This window comes from Megalobrama amblycephala, linkage group LG7 (genome assembly GCF_018812025.1).
Source record: "Megalobrama amblycephala isolate DHTTF-2021 linkage group LG7, ASM1881202v1, whole genome shotgun sequence".
Taxonomy (NCBI): domain Eukaryota; kingdom Metazoa; phylum Chordata; class Actinopteri; order Cypriniformes; family Xenocyprididae; genus Megalobrama; species Megalobrama amblycephala.
The window spans coordinates 26212910-26232074 of record NC_063050.1 but is presented as its reverse complement, the minus strand read 5'-3'; the positions used below and the strand labels follow the sequence as shown (position 1 = coordinate 26232074).

The 19165-nt window shown below is 39.8% G+C and overlaps 1 protein-coding gene across 1 annotated transcript in view; it reads right to left on the bottom strand.

The window, feature by feature from the left end:
- Nucleotides 1–278: 278 nt before the first annotated feature.
- The window catches only part of tenm3 (teneurin transmembrane protein 3), a 294739-nt gene continuing 275852 nt past the window's right edge, over nt 279–19165 (bottom strand). Inside the window, 9 exon segments of the mRNA XM_048196721.1 lie at nt 279–4431; nt 4660–4790; nt 4891–6502; nt 8398–8694; nt 9807–10042; nt 10909–11084; nt 11902–12776; nt 15625–15779; nt 16296–16528. Of these exon segments, the coding sequence (XP_048052678.1) occupies nt 3673–4431; nt 4660–4790; nt 4891–6502; nt 8398–8694; nt 9807–10042; nt 10909–11084; nt 11902–12776; nt 15625–15779; nt 16296–16528 (4474 nt within the window). The 3' untranslated portion in view covers nt 279–3672.

Genomic DNA, 19165 nt, shown 5'->3' with positions numbered 1-19165 from the left:
TAAAAAAAAGTCTGGACACCCCTGCTTTAGGCTCTCTGCTTCATAAGAATGAATCTATGAAACATATAGATAATTGATGAATTATACTGAAACTGTGAAATTAGTGATTTCATAACTCTTTCACATTCATGCTTTCTTTGTAACAATTTTATATAACCCTGTCAAGGTTTGTTTTGTGATAATGACAGTCTGACTGTACGTTATCTATTTTTTTTTTTTATGGCTAAAAGATATGAATGTGGTCACATTTGTGTAATGGACTAATAAATACACAACCATTTAGAATATTACATTTTATTTTTTTTTTTATGATTGATCTCTGTGGAGCATTAAACATGTTGAAGATAAAAGGTAATGAATCCAGCAGTGATCTAGTTTAGATTACATCGAAATTGCACTTTAATTGCACTCTAAACAGACGTGTCTATCAAATGGAAATCATGAGCCTTTTTTGAGATGCTGCATGGCTATAAAACAATACAAAGCAAAAGTTGAGCAAAAACAAATAACATAAGAACATCAGTATACAACTTCCTCTAAATCCTCATTACAAATGAGAGATTGTAAGATAAGTTATTGAATTTACAGGTAAAATCACTTCAGTTTGTAGTATTTGTTTGGAATAACAGATAATACAAAATACACAAAATGTAGAGTCTGTTCAAAAAACAAAGTAATAAAAAAAAAGAACAAAAAACAATGGTTGATTTGTCGCAGTAGCAACAAAGCTAATCACACACAGCATTTTCAAATGTTCAGTACTCAGACAAATTGAGTCACACAATGCACACATTTTAGGTTAACCAAATCCCACATCAGATCTGATATGAGAAAACATTACTATTAAGTGACTGAACTGTGTGATGATAATGGCATTTATTCAAAAGTTATAAATTAAATACTGATGATTTTCTGTACAGGCATATTTCCTTTTAATTTAGGAAAAATAACCGGTTTTTACAATCTCCCTCAGATCAGACCAGAGATGTGAGGACTGCAATAATGTATAATGTAGAGGCATCATCTTCAACATATACATTGTAGTGCAAAGAAATATCGAAACAGACCACGTACATATTGGCACTAATATGCTGCAAGAGAAAAAAAGTGACCTTTCTTTGATTCATTGAGTTTACACTGTATGCATGCAGTCAATAGCAAACATATCAGGACATTTTCTGTTCTCGCTTCTCCTCTCACAGACATTTATATCCTCACTGCTACTTTGTAACATGTTTTTCCCAAATCTGCCTCTGTTAAGCTAGTTCTGGGTTTTAATAACAATACTTTGACTATGTTGACAAACAAATGTTGAAAATTGGAATTTGTTCATACACACTGACTGAAGGGCTCCTGAGTACAGTGGCCATTCCTCATGCCAACAAATAACATAACTGTATCGCAGAGCAACTCAGAGAATCTGTGTAGACCTTTTAAGGCAAACACTTTGTTGATATTGCAGTGGTTCTTGTTCTGGTTATTACTATTGTTTTAATTAAGTGCTCACCTTTTTTTCCAGAGGGAAAAGTTCACCCTAACAATGAGCTGAGACCTTCCCCAATCAGTCAGTAACTGAGAATCCCAAACAAAACCCTCACAGGCCCACAGGTGGGTAATATCTCCTTCAGATCTCCATTCACACATGAATAGAAAAATATGCTCCACCGTACAATTACATGATTGATTAAAAAACTTGCCATAGGAAAACAACAAACTAAAATGGAAACAATATTTTCTCATTCATTAGTCAGAACATTTTATTTTATACAATCTTTAAAAAGCCTTTACAAAAACAGTATCTGAAGAAGGAGGCAGTCCATTTAGGCATACAAATTAAGATATTTTTTTCCCCCTTTCGGGGTGACTTCTGGTCACTAACATTTGTGGTGCTCTCAGATGAATACATTGGTTGTTAAATGTTTCAAAGTAAAAGAAATCCTAAATCAATCTCGTTTATATGAGTCACGATGGAAATCTCTTTTAGATAACTGTTCGCTTTGTATTTGGTGCTCTTTAAATTTCAAAATTCATGTAGCTTTAGAACTCTTTATTTGTTACATGAATTTAGCCCCATGCAGAACACTTTATTTCTGGCATCATAACATAATCATAGGGCAATATCTGTGTTCACTAGAAAAAGCCACACTCTCTCTGCTCTCTAATGACCCTTTTGATTCAAGAGAGTTTGAGCTTACTTCATTTCAAGGGAGTTTTTAGTCTTGGTTTGAATGCAGGGATATAAACTCATTGGAAGTATTCCCCCATGCTGCCAGTGGCAATAAACATGAATGCTAGTGTGATATGTCCTTCATCTAAAACATTAAAAAGAAAACTTTCTGAAAAAAAAAAAAAAGTATCTCTTTATAGAAAGCGAGGCTAAAGCTTGAAGTTGTATCTCTGGACAGAAAGTGAGGCTTTAAGCTTGAAACTCATTCCAATTAAAGACAGAACAATACCGTACCATGACATTACTGCAAAGGAATAATTTAGATCATTTCTGGCAAAAAACCCTTGTTGGATTTTTAGTTCTTGAGTGTAGTATTTTCTCAACCCACAACTGAAATACAGCTACGCTAAACCTATTGCTGATTACAGCTGCAGCAACAGCATGAAACCACTGAACATATTTAGACAATCTAAAGAGAGAAATAAAAAGAAAAATGGCAACAATCAGTTTCAGAGGATGGAAAGAGAAGAAAAACAATGTTAAGGATTTAATGACACAGTACAGCTGATTTTATTTCAATTAGCATTACCACAAATTTTGATAAGATAAAATATTAAAATTCATGAGTATAAACAGTAATGCATGACAAGACGAAAAAGTCTCAATATTTGTAAGATTTTATTTTTATGTATAAACACTGTACATAAATTACTTTCTCTGCGACTAATATTGTACGGATAAGTGAAAAAAAATCCATAAAGATATTCTAACATCTTTTGTCAAAGTACCGGTCAGTTATGAGATATATATTTATATATTTTGTTCTGTCAGTTTCCGCTCTAGTCACCACTTGGGTTGGTTCAGGAATGAGATTGTACACTCAGATTTGATTATATGAACCACAACTGTGTCCCTTAAGAAATCAAAGCAGAAGAGAAACGATCAACTAGCTCACAGTCTGAAACCTCAGTCCTCACTTGTTGACAAAACATTTTGCTGAAAACAAGGACGCCCAGGACAGTACGAACCACTGAATTACAGTCACTGCCTTGCGAAAAAGACATTATATTAGTTCATCTGGGTGCAGTGGTCTTTGCATGTAAACACATTTGCTTTTTTTCCTCCATTTTATCACTGACCAAGTCACCTTTAAGGTTTCATATAAAATGCAAAAAAAAAAAAAGAAGACAAAAACAAATCATAACTGAGTTTTTTTTTTTCCTTGGGTTGCTCTCTTTGAGAGTCCATTGTCCATTCAATGCAATAATGCGGACAAATATGTAGAATGGGGGTGTGGTTCAGTCAATGAGAGGAAGTGCCTCAAGTTTCTTTTTTGTAGAATTGCAGTGTGTGTGTGGCACTTAGGCACAACTCCTCACTTCTCTAACATAAACCCTTTCCCTTAAGTCTCTGGGATAGGAGTTCTGGGAGTGTGTACACAGGAGAAAGGAGTTTGGGGAGAAGAGGGGCAGTAGTCTGTTGAAGAGCCTGTGCTGTGCAGACTGTTACCTCTTCCCAATCTCGCTCTGCCTCAGGAACTGGATATTGTTGGCACTGTCGGCCAGTTCAGGGTACTGCTCCACTGATAGTACATAGTAGCCGTCATAACCCAGCACCTTCCCAGAGCTGAGCAACTGCCTCTTCTCCCCCTCTGTCCAAAGACGCACTCCCTCCTCCCCGTCACGTACACGCTGCTGCTCCCGCGCCCATGCGCTTGACAGTGCTCTTTGGCGGGCCTGCTCTAAGACACGTGCCTTCTCCTCATCCAGTGTCATTCCATAGCGCACATGCAGAGCCAATGCGCCATACTGCAACTCAACATCTGCAAAGCGACGTGTCCGCCCATTGACCACGGTCGTGGACTGTGACACTGTTACGTTGACACCGTTCTCTAGGCTCTTGCGACCGCTAGTGAGTCGCAGGGCGCCCAGGTCACTCTCGGGCAGGCTGGTCTTTATAAAGTAGTGTGTGTCGCGGCCTTCCACTGTGAAGTGCAGATCCTCTAGATAGAAGGCATTGTTGAGGACAGTGGCCACTTTAATGCAGTCCTCGTTTGCTATGTTCAGTGCGTTAGTGGCCACCTGTCCTTTACTGGTAATGGCAAGCATCACACCTTTACCAATGAGAGATTTGACTGTTGCAAACCACAGCCAAGGTTTTTCCCGACTTGAACGTCGACGGCTTAACTGGATCTCTGGCATCCTCTCAAAAGATAGGAAAGCCTTGGCCTGCCTCATAACCTCCTGCTGGACCCCTGAGATGGACTTAATTACCCAAAAAAGACAAAACACATTAGTATTGTAATTAATTGAATGGGCATATTTGTAAAAAATGAGTTTTAACTTGAATGAAATCAATGGCATAATTTTTCATCACATTCTTTTAAACTACAGTAGCAAATTTTGAAAGATCAAGCTAAGTAGGTTATATAGGACGTATAAAGTCAAACATATTCATTCTTAAGGGGGAAAAAAAGGCATTAGATGACATACCGGTAGGTCGTCCCATAGTTGACTCTTCCTCATTTCCAGGGACGGTTGGGTGAGGTCAAATTTAGGGATGGGAAATCCGGGGATGACATTATGCAAGTGAAAGCCAAATGTCACAAGCCAGATGTTGACATCTATGAATGAAAGAACATACATTGTAAAAAAAAAACCCCACCTAATCATGGTTGTACAAACAAAACACCGATACAGTATGCCAGAAGGGCGTTTTCTTACCTGTGACATACTCCTTGACCTCATGCACCTTGCTGATGGGATTATTATTGCGGAACATGTACAAGTTGAAGGGAGCTGGGTCTTTGCCCACCCTGGTCCAGGTGCTAATGTCTGGGGTGGTCCAACGGCCTGCTTGAATGTCATAGTCTCGCTCTCCAAAGTGCAGCAATCTTGTTAAAGGGTCATATAGGCCACCATGGAATCCAATAACCAACTGGAAGTCAGGGTTAGAGTCAAAGTAGATCTCTCCATAAGCAGTATATTGCACCTGCTTGAGGAGAAGCCCATTGCTGCTGAAGACTGCAAGTGGTGTTCCTGTGTTGTCACAAGCGATGTAAAACTCCTCACCACTGCTGATCTCCATGGCAAACAGATGGCCTTGCAGGTCATAGTAGAGCGATGTAATTTCAGAGCTTGAGTGGTTGTACACATGGGTGATGCGTGTTGGGTAGTTGAGGTCCGCATAGAAGAACTGAAGGTGCTGGCCCAGGCTATTACGAGAAGCCAGGCGTCTTCCTAGCCCATCATAGCGGTACTGGATAGTCCAGCCACTGGCTTTACTATGCACCCGAACCAAGAGCCCCTTGGAGTTGTACTCAAAGATCTCTGCACCCCTTTGCCGCAGAAAGCCATCTTCATCCATACGATACTGCACGTCGCCCAGCCGTGTGATGCGGTCCCGTAGGTCATAGCGAAGGGGGGTGAGTCGTGCACTGTTGCCAGGGTTCAGCAGGTGTAAGTTGCCATTCAGGTCATAATTATACCGCCACATCATTTTTTCATTCAGGTAGACTGTCTGCAGCTGCCCATCCACGTCATACTCATAGCCATATTTGGTGGTGTTGGCAAAAGGGCCAATCTTTATTTCCCTTTTGGTGACACGGCCCATGTTGTCATACTGAATGGTGATCCAGTACATGAGGGAGCGGAAGATCTCGTACTGGATCTCCTTAATGCGGCCATGGACGTCGAAGTGCTTTGTATAGGTCATTACTGCTGTTGATATGATCTGGTTAATGTCGTAATAGATGACGCCGAATTTCCCAAACTGCTCTACCTTGCCGGAGATGTCGTCAAACTGATAAAGGTCTATAGGAAGCGGGGTCTCATTGATGACTCCTTGCATACTGGTAACTCGGAAGCTATTGTCATAGGTGTAGTCAAAGCGGGCATTAACCATGCCATCCTCACTGAAGCGGAATATCTGGCGATCCACCAGAGGACCTATCTGTCGATATCTGATAGAACAAATGAAACCCTCACTCTGAAGGTTGACAGTTTTCAGCACGCCTGCCGTCTCATCATAGGTGAAGCTGACTCGTGTGCTGTCGTATAGGATCTCAGACAACTTGTTCTGTCTCCGGTACTTATAGAGGACACGCCGGCCAGTGCCCAGATGTGCCACTCGCAAGAGCTGGCCATCCTCACTGTAGTCCACTGTAACTGAGGCATTACTTTCAGGTGGATTGTAGATGTTGCGGTAGTAACCGACAGAGCGGATAGTTTGCATGGTGTGACGGGCCACACTTGGCATAGTGATGGCAGAGAGTCGATCCTGCAGATCGTAATCAAAAATGTACTGCCGCTGGCTGTGTAAAAGCAGCACCATGGACTGTAAATCAAAAGGTGGGAGAAAGGAGAAATTAACCTAAACAATTCATTACTCTCTCATGCTTTTCTTACATGCTATTAAAATGCAAATGGTGTGTAAGAGCAGGTATTAACGCTCCATTTAGTGATTATTTCCTTGCCTAATTGAGTTCTCCTTGACCCTCAAGCTGCTAAATGCAGGTCTGTTGAATGTGCGTTGCTGCATAAATATAAAATGTACTGCAATTACTGGCTTTAGCCTCATGATGTGCCCATACTTATCTCAATAAGGTGGGTTGAAAACGGTTTTCGTGCTCTGAATATTGTGGAACTGGAGCATCAATAAAAAGGGGTTTTAAAATGCATCTGTATGCTAAGCTGGAAGCTTGAGGTAAACAAACAAGTCAGCAAGTTGTCTTTGAGTTAGGAATGATGGAGGCCTCATGTTTATTCTGTGCCTGTTTTGGGTCTTGTTGGACAATGTGAGAGGTGAATTGAAGCAAAGGATGATAAATAAGTGTTTCTTGCCGTGGGGCTTAAGTACTGACATCCCCAGAGCCTTTCGTCGAATGGATCTGAGACTGTGGCATTCAGAGCTGCCGCATCACTCTATACGTATATACGTCTTGCCTGGTAAAATAAGCACACAGATTGACGTCTGCAGATTTTGAGGGATATCCTTAGAGGCCTCTCCATCTTGGGGAATTGCTACAGTAGTTGTCTACCTTTGAGAAGCCTTCACCTTGTCAACCATACTTGGACAGACATTATTCTAGTTCCCTAGGCACTGCTGGTGGCGTATGTTTGATATCCTCTCACTGGTCACGCTACCTGCTCATGTGGCAGGCGACGGAAAGACAGACTATCCATGCATATTTAATCTACACTTTTGCACAGTGGTTTTTCTTGCCACAAAACTTTTGTGGTTATACCTGAGTGCTCTCTTGCAGGAAACTCACTTTTATATCTGTCTGAAACTGCAAAATTATTTCATAATATTTAAACAACTATATACACAAGTGTACAGCATACAACAGCCAAAAAATGTGTGATGTCCTGCAAGTATGAAGGGTTGGGGGTACAAGTTATTCTTTTCATATCACTCTTTGTCTCTTTCTTTATGGTATCCTTAGGCTGAGCTCAAACCCTGAGTTTTCCCTGCAGTCTCATTTTAAGACTGTATCTTTGTTTATATGAGACTTTACTAAGCCATTTCCCTCAAACATCCACAACATCCAGTTTCTCTCCCTCTCTGCACATACCAGTTTTTGAAGTCTATAAACCACCCACATAACTCCACAGAAATTTCTGACCCTTAGATAACTAGGGCTCTTTTTTGTACAGCTATTTTTCGGTTTTCTTTGGACAAGCAAACTTCATGTTTGTACTGCTGACACAGTGATAATGGTGTGCTTCATGAGAAACAATTCAATGGGAGTAATCATCAGTAAATCGATAGTTAACTCAAAGAAACAGTTCACCCAGAAATGACGATTTTGGTCATTAATTACTTGCTCCCATTTTGTTTCAATCCAGTATTCTTATGTGAAATACAAAATTATTATGGATAATGACTGCACTTCCATACAAGGTAAGTGGAACATTTATACTACCAATCTCCAAAAAGCATTTACCCTTAATGCCAAGCCTTACATAGGTTAGACTTACCAATTGATCATCTAAATTAGTGCTGCAGTATCAAATGTTTGTGCTTGCAGCATTTGACGCAAGGAACTTAGTACTTTCCAAATACTGTCAATCCATTTTCATCTTTATAATTCTGATTGAGTCATTTTAAACATCCCTGCAAAATAACCTGTGGAAATTTCTGACAATAACAATACATATGCAATGCACTCTAACAAATCTTCTGGTAAAAGATTCCTATCTACTGTTTAAAAAAAAAAAAATTCTCACCTTGTCCAAATAGGTGTAACTCCAGGTTTTGCCATCAGCAAAGGTTCTGGAGACTATGCGTCCCTGGCTGTCGTATTCTACCCTCTCAATTGTGGGTCCTCTCTGGATGCTTGTGACCTGGCCAGAGCTGGAATAGGTGAGGTTGACAGACATCAGCTTACTGCTGGGAACCCACAGTGTAGGATGACCAGAAGCATCATACACAATCTTCAGAAGGAACTTTCGATGGTCATCATATATTTTCTCTGTGCGCAGTGAGCGGTCATAGTCCACAGACAGCAGGTTTCTACCGTTGACCTTTATGATAGGAAAACAGAATATTTATCAGAATATTTTACTGATTAGAACATTCATTACTAACAACAGGTATAGTATTTTTGTGTGGACTTATATTGTATTGCTTTGAGGACTAAATAGAACACAAAAATTTCATACATTTTGGCCAACAACACATTTTCAGTCTCTCTCCTAGTCTCATTTTTTGCATGCCACTCAGAGGTTTTGAAATGCCAGAGCAGTTTCCCATATAAGAATCATGGTTGCTTTATTGATGCTCTGAGATGGCCTGCTTCTTTTGTGGAACAAATAAGAGGAGGAAGAACAACAGAGGACACTGTAACAATTCAGCTACTCTTCATAACTCCTCTTCATAACAAAAGAAAAATAATAGAATTTCACCTTTCCTCTAAGCATTGGCTGCATTCTTTACTGGAGATACTATATCTGGAACTGTCATCTGCATGGACTAATCACGCTAAACCTGTATCTTTGTCTAGGTGGAAGAATTGGATATCTACAGTCAAAGAAATTTTAGATACTTAATCTGCAGCTACTGCTTCTGCTGTTATAATTATTGCTACTATTTTATATTTTTATTTATTTATTATTTTTTATTATTTATTTATTTTAAATTCCATTTTATTTATATATATATATATATATATATATGTATATATATATATATATATATATATATATGTATATATGTCGGTCTGTATTGTTTCTATCTTGTATTATGTTTATCTGTCCAAGTCCTGAGTGCAACGGGTTGGGTGAGGGAGGGGGGGGGGTATAGGGGTAATAGTGGTCTAATAAGTTTTCTTTCTAGTATTGCAAAATGTTCTGTATGCTTTCTCAAAAATAAAAAAAAAACACTGAACTACAAAAAAAGAAAAAGAATAAATAGTCTGATTCACTGACAGAAGCTGATGACTAGACAAAAGCTTTTCTTAAGCCATTCTCTAGTTCAAATAGCAATGTGAATATGATATGGCAATTAAGATCAAAGATGAAGCCTCTTATTTCAGTCATACAGTACCAAAAAGAGTATTGTACAGATATAATGTACATAACACATCTAATATATATGACTCTTGATAAAGAGTCTTCTTAATCACATTTTTACATACCCTGAGTTTCCTGCCGAAAACTACAACCTTCCCCCTGTTCTGTTCTTTTCTGAAGCGCCACTCCACCAAGTTCTGTCCATTCTCTCCGGGCAGGGTCATGTTTCTTCTGGCCACTGTTGGGTTGGATGCGCCTGCAAGAATATGAGGCTCGGTCTGGAAGTGAGAGTCCATTCCATTGGCGTAGATGACCCTCATAGAGTTATCATAGCCAACCTGGTAGCTGTTTCTTAGTTGATCTATGAAGAGGAAAACCATTGAAACGAGAAGTAGTGGGGGGAAAAAGCAGGAGAAGATAGGTTATGAGGATTAAGTTAAGACTGTGAATTCAGTGTGGCAGGATCACCACCTTGATTTTTATTTTCAAGTCACATCCTATTTAGTTAAGAAGGTTAGAAAGGGATTTGTAAAAATAAAACCCCATGAGACATTAACTTCTTTGGTTTGTGCTGTGGTTGCGCTGTAACACATAAATACATAATCTTCTTTGATCTAATTAAATTCACTTTAATCTAATTACTTTTCCCAAATTCACCCTATTGCTGTCTGTTACCTCACTATATTAAACTGAAGTGTGTAATTTCTGCATCACCAACTAAAATTGCAAATATAACTTTTTAAACAGGTTTCCCATCTGCTACTGGTTGAATAAATGGATTGAGCTGTTCCAAACTCAGGCCACTGGTTGACCCAGTTTGGGATGTTTTAATAATGACACAGTGATTATACTTCTTATGGAAATAAACCTACAGATGTCTTGTTGTCTTTACATATTAAGCTGGGCGTAGGTTATTAAAAGTATTTTAACATTAAAAGAATTCAGCTTTAAATTGTGCTATGCAGCTATATTATTTCAGAGCCCAGCTGTCCAGTTTGTTTTCATTCCCTGTGGTGCTGTGATTATAGTGAAACGATAAATTACCATCTGACAATTTTAGCTCTAATGAATGAGTAATGAGTGTTTGGTCATTAATATTGATTTAACCTGTGAGTTACAGCTTGATTAGCAGTGTGGAACATTTCCAAGACTTAAAGCAACAGGTCAGTTTAAAGCGCCATCAGGGGTCATTTTTAATAATGATAATACAGCAGAGACTTGCCGCACCTTGAACTAATGTGTAAAATGAGTCAATGGAGGAGAGGTTGGTGGTGATGCTGACATCGTCATCTCGGCCTGAGGTCTCAATGTCCACTGTTAGTGCTCTGTCCATCTCTCCAATCAGACTGGTGATAACCCCGGTGGGGAATGTCACATTGGTCAGGCGTCCCTCACTGTCATAGCTGAAAATCAAAAATGCCATTAGAGCACCTTTTGCAGTTGGACCTCACTGACGTGTAGTCAGCAGTTCTCATGATGGAATGACATTAAGCAGACTAGTGTGCATGTACGGTTTATAGTCAGTCTTGTTTGGGCCTTGTTTATATGTATGCTATCTGACAGAGGTCAAATGGACAACCTGATCGTGTACACTAGTCAAAGAAAAATATGGCATAAACAAAAGTGGAGAAAAAATGTGAAATAGGCTGTTTCTGTCCAGTGTGGTTTGCTTTTTGACAAATGCTGCCTAGTCTGAGTTGCCTTGCACACTCACAACTGGCCTGAGGACATTTTCTATATAAAATCGGGATTAATCCTTACCCACAAACATCATAAAAACTTGACTCATTGAAGTCATAATCATTTAGGTTTGTCAATGCCTGCAATGTCTTTGTGGTTATTGCAGGGTAAGCGCACAGACGCTGTGTCCAACATGTTGGCCAGAAGGACCTACCCCAGACTGGCATTATGCAAAACCTTTTGGTACACCACCAGCCGGAAAATGTCATTCAAATTCATTTAGCGTTTTCACCATGCTCTAAATAGCATGTGGTGAAATTAAATGGTAGGTTCTGTAACTACAGGCTACATTTTTGCAGAAGGAGAAGACTTAGAGAAGCATTAAACCCTGCAGCAGGAATGTGTACTACAACAAGGCTGACAACACTGCATCTTGATTCTTTTTTTTATCTGTGACCACACTGAATATCTAATAATAATAAAAAAGATATACAGAGGTACAGTCTTCTACAGTGTAAATTAATTAGTAGAAGCACTCACTCATAAAATGTGGTCCAGCCAATTTGGATGCTTTTGGTGGCTAGCAGGCCGCTGTTACCATGGTAGGTGAAGAGCACTAGCTCCTGCCCCTGTGCTGTGAGGGTCTTAAGTCCTCCATTTGTGCCAATTGTCAGCCAAATGACCTGGTTGTCAGGGGCAACAATGCGCACTGGCATTCGATTGGGGTCACGACGAACCCGTAGCGTATTTCCACTGCTATCTGTTACAGCGGTGACATCATCCTCATTGCTGTAGCTAAAGTTGTACTTATAGTCACCAGTGACCAAGCTCATAGTGTACTGATGTGTTCCGTTGGAGTCAAACACATAGAGTTCTTGCGAGGCAGGTGATGCAACTTCATAAAGACCCGAAGAGCCTTGCGGAGGTCGATTGTGACGTATGGCACGGATTCGAATGTTTCCCAGGTCAGCTACGTAGAGCGTTCCATCAGGAGAGACCACCAGAGAGGAAGGAGCATTTAGCCTAGCATCTTTGGCATACCCATCGCCTGTCTGATAACAGTCACAGTTAGCGTCATTCTTGCAGTCGCAGTCGGAGGGCGCTCCTGCCAAGTGAGAAATCTCGCCGTCCGTGCTGACTTGTCTGATGCGGTTGATCTTCTTTTCATCCGTCTCAGCAATATAGAGCACACCGCTGTATGACAGAGCAATGGCTGTCGCACCTTCTAGAGTGGTCTGGATGGCACGCTTTCCCATGGTATACTCGATGCCCGGCACCTGGCAATGCATAGGTCTGCCTGCCACAATGCGCACCTGCCTATTCTCGGTTATCTGTAGTACAACGTTGTTGTCAAGCACATAGATAGAGTTGTCCATAGGGTTGATGGCCAGGTCTGTAGGCCACTCTAACCGCACCTGGGGAAAGGACAGATCAAACAGGGAGGTAGATCACTTACAGAAACTGGCTTGCATATACACACAGACACATTATTACATCTACCGCCTGCTCTCTCACTCTGTGCACAGTTGATGTTTGGGTCTGACACTGATGAAGAAGGATCTGTTACTTTGGAGGCTTAATACATTGGATGCCTCTAGTTCATTCGATTTGCCTGTCGCTGGGTCATTTATTTTGCAAGGGGATGCAATTCCTCAGCGCCTACAGGGAACAACTGTCTGGCAAACAAAAGCACAACCAGAACAACACTGTCCACATGGAGGACTGGAATACCTCCACTGCTTCAACAAGGCTGTTAAAGGAGGTTTGCAAGGACAGTCTTGTTTGGACGTCTATTAATAAAATAAAATCATTCACCAGCACACACTTTCTCTCAGACACACAGAGAAAAGTGCAAGTATTCTTCCCTTGATCATACATTGTCTTGTCTGTCTGAATTATCTGGTTTCAATATTTCTAGAATACAGTCTCGACAACTTCAATAACTCCGCCAAGTGCCAGTGGGAAAAACTTATGCAACTGCATAATCTATAACTCACTCTTGTGAAGATTTGCTGACAATTTAATTGTCAGTCTGTTCCTAAAGCTTTGAATGAACATTGATGGAGACTTATTCTCAATGAAATCAACTTATATAGCATGTCTGGGACTTTCCTCAACAAGGTGTCTTCATTTCTTCTCATTGGTTCTCTTTCTGTTCTTTCACTCTTTTCCTTCCTGCTATGAACCTGCACCCTGACCACAAAGGCAGGTTAAGCGTCTTTGAAGAGCACCACATTAAAGCGTAATGGTTCTGAACTACAGCGGCTCCTGTGGATAAAAGCTTTCTCTGCTCAGCCATGGCCCGTCTGTGATTCCACCTTCTACATAATACATGAACTCAAGACCAGATTTTACTCAGGGCAAACAGATTTTTACTTGGGTGCGCCACAACATGCCACCTAAAATGTTTCATCAACTCCCAGGTCACCACCTGATATGCAAAAGGACAACTAGGTAGCCTCAGAAGCAGAGAGAGGACTTTTGTATTCTCTGGGGACCAACTTGATTTAGACTGAAGATTTTAAGACCCAGATTTAACGAAGATTTCCTTGAAGAGCTTTTTGAGTTTTTTTTTCTGCTGTCCCTATTGGCTTAACTGAGGTAGGTGACAGTTGTGTAGGTTGAGCTGTATATATCCTTAATGATGCACACCAATGACTCGCTACAGCAAACGTTTGGGTAATTGTGAGGCTGACACCAACTGTCTGGGTCTGTCCATACTTCACTGAGCTTCACTGAGCCTGGACCCAAGGGTATGTTAGACAACCGCCTTATGTCTCATCCCCAACCTCCATCACTTAGACAGAGACAAATGGGGTTGTTGGGGAGACCAGAAAATAGAAAGAGCGGGAAGGAAGGATTCTGCCTAAATTATGAATAGTTTTCTAAAGTTTACTAAACACTGCAAATCACCCATTTTCAAGAAAAAGGCCCTTTTGATAATAAAGTTGCAAGTAAAAAGGAGTCTCACTCCTACAACACAATAGAGATGTGCTACCAAAGAACACAGTCTTAGACTCAACGACGTTAATGTAGCATCACATACATTTTCAGCTATTGCCATTGCAGACATACTCTATTTGCAGTCAGCTATGATTACAGTAATTTATTCCATAATGTGCCCTATCAGAGTGGGGTACTGAGATAAAACTAGTAGTAGTCAGCTGATCATGTGATCTCAACTGGAGTTCACATGATGAGAACTGCTCCATGTAAAATAAAGCAGCTTTTATTAGGCTACTGATTTGACTGCAGTCTTCATCTCATGGGAGTGTGCATCATCTTAATCATATTTTTCAAATGTACCATTTATTTTTTTGTGTAAAATGTTTTTAATTGGGAAAAAACTAGAGAGTGGACCTGTCAACAATGTCATCCAAGAAATTCTAACTGATGATGTTTTCCACAGACTCATTGAGCTAAGGTGATTATATGCATTTAGCGCCAGAGGGAGAGCAGCCATGGGGGGGAGCTCCAGGTCTTTAAGAAAGTTTCTCTGGTTTTTGTTTGGGTGGAGGCTGCTACAGAGGGCTGATCTCAGGCTTTTGGTTTTCACTTCATTCTAAAAGTGTTCCTGATTTGGGCCTTAAAGTATGTCTTGAGGTCAGTGTATAGATAGAAGGTCATAGTGCAGTCTACTATAAGTAGTTGGATAGAAAAAAAAAATTCAGACTCTAATTTAAAAGTCTGCAAGCTCTAAAACTCTCAGTTATGGTCCTTTAAATAACAAACTATTACTTACAGGGTTCCGGATAAAACAAATGTTTAATAATTATAAACAAATTGTAAATAAATACAAAATAATATTAAAATGTATTTTTAAATAATCATTCAACAAATCCCCTCTGAAAACATTGTATCAGGGGCAACATGAAAAACAATTCTGCCTTCCAGTTCAAATGAGGCAACAGTTTCAATTGATTCCAGCCTTTGCTTTTATCTTTGAAACGAGGCCAGTCATCCTAACACCACTTCAGTGATAAAGCCAGAGGATCAGGTTTAAACAGCTAAATCTTTGTACTGAGAATCACAGATCACATTCTGAAATAAATCAAAGTTTGACCTTTCTGCCTTTAAATATTTGTTTTAGCCCAGTGGCATAACTGGACTGAATTCAACTCTATAAATCAACGTTTAGGTTAGAAGTATTGCAGCTTTTCTTTTGTTTCAGCAATAAATAGACAAATTAATAATTCAATAATAATCAAAAATAATTCAAGTGGATTAAGCAGTGATGTAGAGCAGGTGAGTATAGATATATACCTGTCCGATATGCATGCTGGTATCACAGGTCAGAGGGCGAGCAGATGTAAGGTCATTAGACCCCAGCAGTGTTGAAATGATGCCATTCCGGTCTACTTTCCGGATCATGGTACCATCCACAAAATAGATGAATCCGTTCTTATCCACAGCAATGCCTACATAGAGAGGGGGAGGGGGGCAGATGTGAAATCTGCAAATAGACACACACACTGCACCTGCAAACAGGCGAAACACGACTGATACACATGTCACGCTTGCCCCTGTGGTTTCCAGGTCACTGAAGACGCAGCACTTGGTGAATTATTCACAATGTGCTTTTGGGTGGTGAATTATTTCTGAGCTAAGAGTGATGTTGAGAGCAAGTAATATGCAGGAAGCAGTTGTTTTTTTTTTTTATCTAGTCAGAGCTAAAACCATGAGGCAAGGAACTGAACCCTCTGGCGCTCTGATTCAGTGAGGATCATAGGCCTCACTAGTTCTCTCATAGAAATGTACTTAATGGCTGGATGTTACTGTGTTGATCACTTTAAATGAAACTAATATTACGTTAAAAGCAAAACAAAACATATGCACGTGTGTGTGTTTATATGTGTGAGAGAGAGAGAGAACAGAAGTGTGTCTTGTTTAGCTATAGCAGTCCATATTGATTTGCGGGTGTTCGGTCTCTTCACCTTTGGGTCCCAGCAGTAGGGCCTCGGTGGCCTTGCCTCCATCCCCACATCGAGCCTCGTCAAATGGCAGACACTGCTCTCCGGTCCCTGCCACAACCTCTGCGTTCTGCAGCAGCTCTTTGGTTCCCGTTAGGGCTTTAGGCCTGAAGATTCGTCGTGAGTTGGTATCCGAAACATACAGCTGACCTGTCATCGGGTCTGTTGCTAGGTAGTATCTATGTGCGGGATTGTTGCTAATGGGACAAAGGTAGAAATTTCACAATTACAAGAATGACAGAATAGTTTACTTATACAGAAATTTAAACAAACATATACAACAACAGGATAGGAAGTCATTTAATTTTATTTGGCCAAATGACACAAGCTTACAGCAATGGATAAGCAATGGATAACTGAAAACTTCTTTTTTTAGTTGTCTTTTGTTTAGCTTACGGATGTATAGAAATGTGATCACTAATCTTAGGCTATTGTGTTTTATTGTTAAAGTGAATGTACTGTACTTGTTTGGCCTGGCCAGTTAGAGGGGAAAGGAGTTGAGCACTCTGTCAGAGTGAACCTAATGCGTTATGACTGGAAATCACTATCGTCTGACACAACCATAATGATGCCCACCAAACTGTCACATCCTTTCAATCATTTGCACTTCCCACCCACACCCCTACAACAAAGGAAAAAGCCAGCAAGCAACATGAAGTGATGTATCTGCTGAAGAAAATCAACAACTTGTCGCAGTGTTTCAATTAGAAGTGACTAAGGACTAAGAATAGCGCACAGACACCTTGCAAGAGGGTTGGCTGCCGGGCAGACCATTCTCGATATGTTTTGAAACAGATGGCGGCTGCTGTAGCTGAAACCTCTGCTTTGTACAGTAACTGACTAGCTTTTATTTATATTTTTAGATAACCTCACTTCCTGATCTAAAATCAAATTTACAGAGTGATGTTGGGCTTCATGTTTGAGCTCATTTTTTGGTTAGATATTTTGCTCCAAAACCTAGTAAGCAGCTTATGGAGGTAGGAATTTAAGGCATCACAGGCATGCTCCCGATGTGAAGGTCACCTAAGGGACCTAATTTTAGTGGTGTTTAGAAAGCAGCAAAGAAGCTCATTACATTAAAGTGTGTTTACAGTAGGGTTGCCAAAAGTACCTGTACTTTGGTACCAAGTTTATATGTACAATTAAAAACGCAACACACCAGTCTTTCTACAGTACTGGTAGTATCGAGTACAGGGCCAATCTAGTACCCGCCGATAGGTGCTGCTTTCAAACGATCCCATCTGTATTTGTGTGAGCGCTCTGTGAAGATTTTCAAAGGTTTCTATTTACAATGTGTTTTTGCAGCGTTGAGCATTCATGTTTGACATGTTTGCAGTGTAGACAGATTTTTGATTATAATGGGAGTTTTCACTCAAGTCAGTGAGCTTTCGCTACGGTTGAACTGAAGGGATATCAGCTTTGTTGATTATAAAGACAGCACTCTTTGATTGCTTTATATTGCTTTATATATCCCATTCATAATTTGAATAAAAATGTTATTTTTTATGCTGCTAAGTGTCACTAAGTGACAACTGTATTAAAATGAGAGACTGAATCTAAAACTGTGATGTTTGAAAAAGGATGGGACAAATAAATCTGATGCAATAACAGATCCGTTCATTAAAGGTGCAATATGTAATATTTTCTGTCCGCTAGAGGTCGCTAGAGGCCTATTGAAAAACAAAGGCGTAGCTTGATGATGCCAAGTTTGTGCGCGGAATCTTGGGACATGTGGTCTTCACCTCAATGGACGTTGGAATAGATTTGGGATAGGGATGCGATTATTAATGTTACTGTAGTATGAAGCAGAGCAGGACCGAGTGTTGTGGGAGCAGAACGAGGCCGCTGGAGCGATTGCGCAACACACGCCTCACGAGCAGCAGAACTTTTATTATGCTGCAGTCGCCGGCACCGCTTCCGCTTTTCTGGTCATGAGTATGAGGTAACGCAGCTCTGTTTATCATATTAGATACATTTGAGTGTGTTGAAAATGTTATAATGTACTCTGTGCATTCACTCGGCGGGTGCTGTGAGACACTGTTACACACTGCAGTAAGCTTGATCGATTTTAGAATATATTAAATGCTGGATGGCTTGTGTTGATAAATGGCATGCAATTCATTTTAAAACGTATTGTATGATGGAGAAAATTCTGTATTACTGTTACTAAAAATAAAGCTGCATCTGATTATGTTATGTTAGCTACTTGACAAAATAGTGTTTTTCTCTGAGGCATGGTAAAGCATGATACTCTCAAATAAATCAAGAAAATTAGATTTAAACAATAAGACTAAACGTGTTGAGCTATATAACAATAATTAGTTTTCTGTCTATAAATATATCAAAAGAGTTGTTCCCTTGTCTATTAAAATGTGTAAATATAAAAGCGTCTTTGGTGTTCCCATGGTTTCTACAAAATAAAGCGAGGGTAATGCAGGTATGACGCAATTGACAGCCGACTCCTCACACGTCCCGGAGCCTTGGTTAAAATTGCAATTTTCTCACGATTTTCAAATAGTTGCAAACAATTGGGATATTGTAAGTACTCAACTGAACAAAATATATAACACTGGCCTAGTGGTTTTTAGATATTTTACTGCAAAATTCTTACATATTGCACCTTTAAGTCAAAGTGTAAACTGTGCAATAGACTTGCCACTTATTTTGTTTGTTTTTGATTTTATTACTAATTTTTCATTTGATTATATTTAATGCAATGTTTACTTGAACAATTTGAAGGCTACATGCTAATGTTTTAATGTATTTACGTATAATCATTAATAGCATTAAAATTAACAAACTTAATTTATTTCATATATTTAATTTTTTAATAG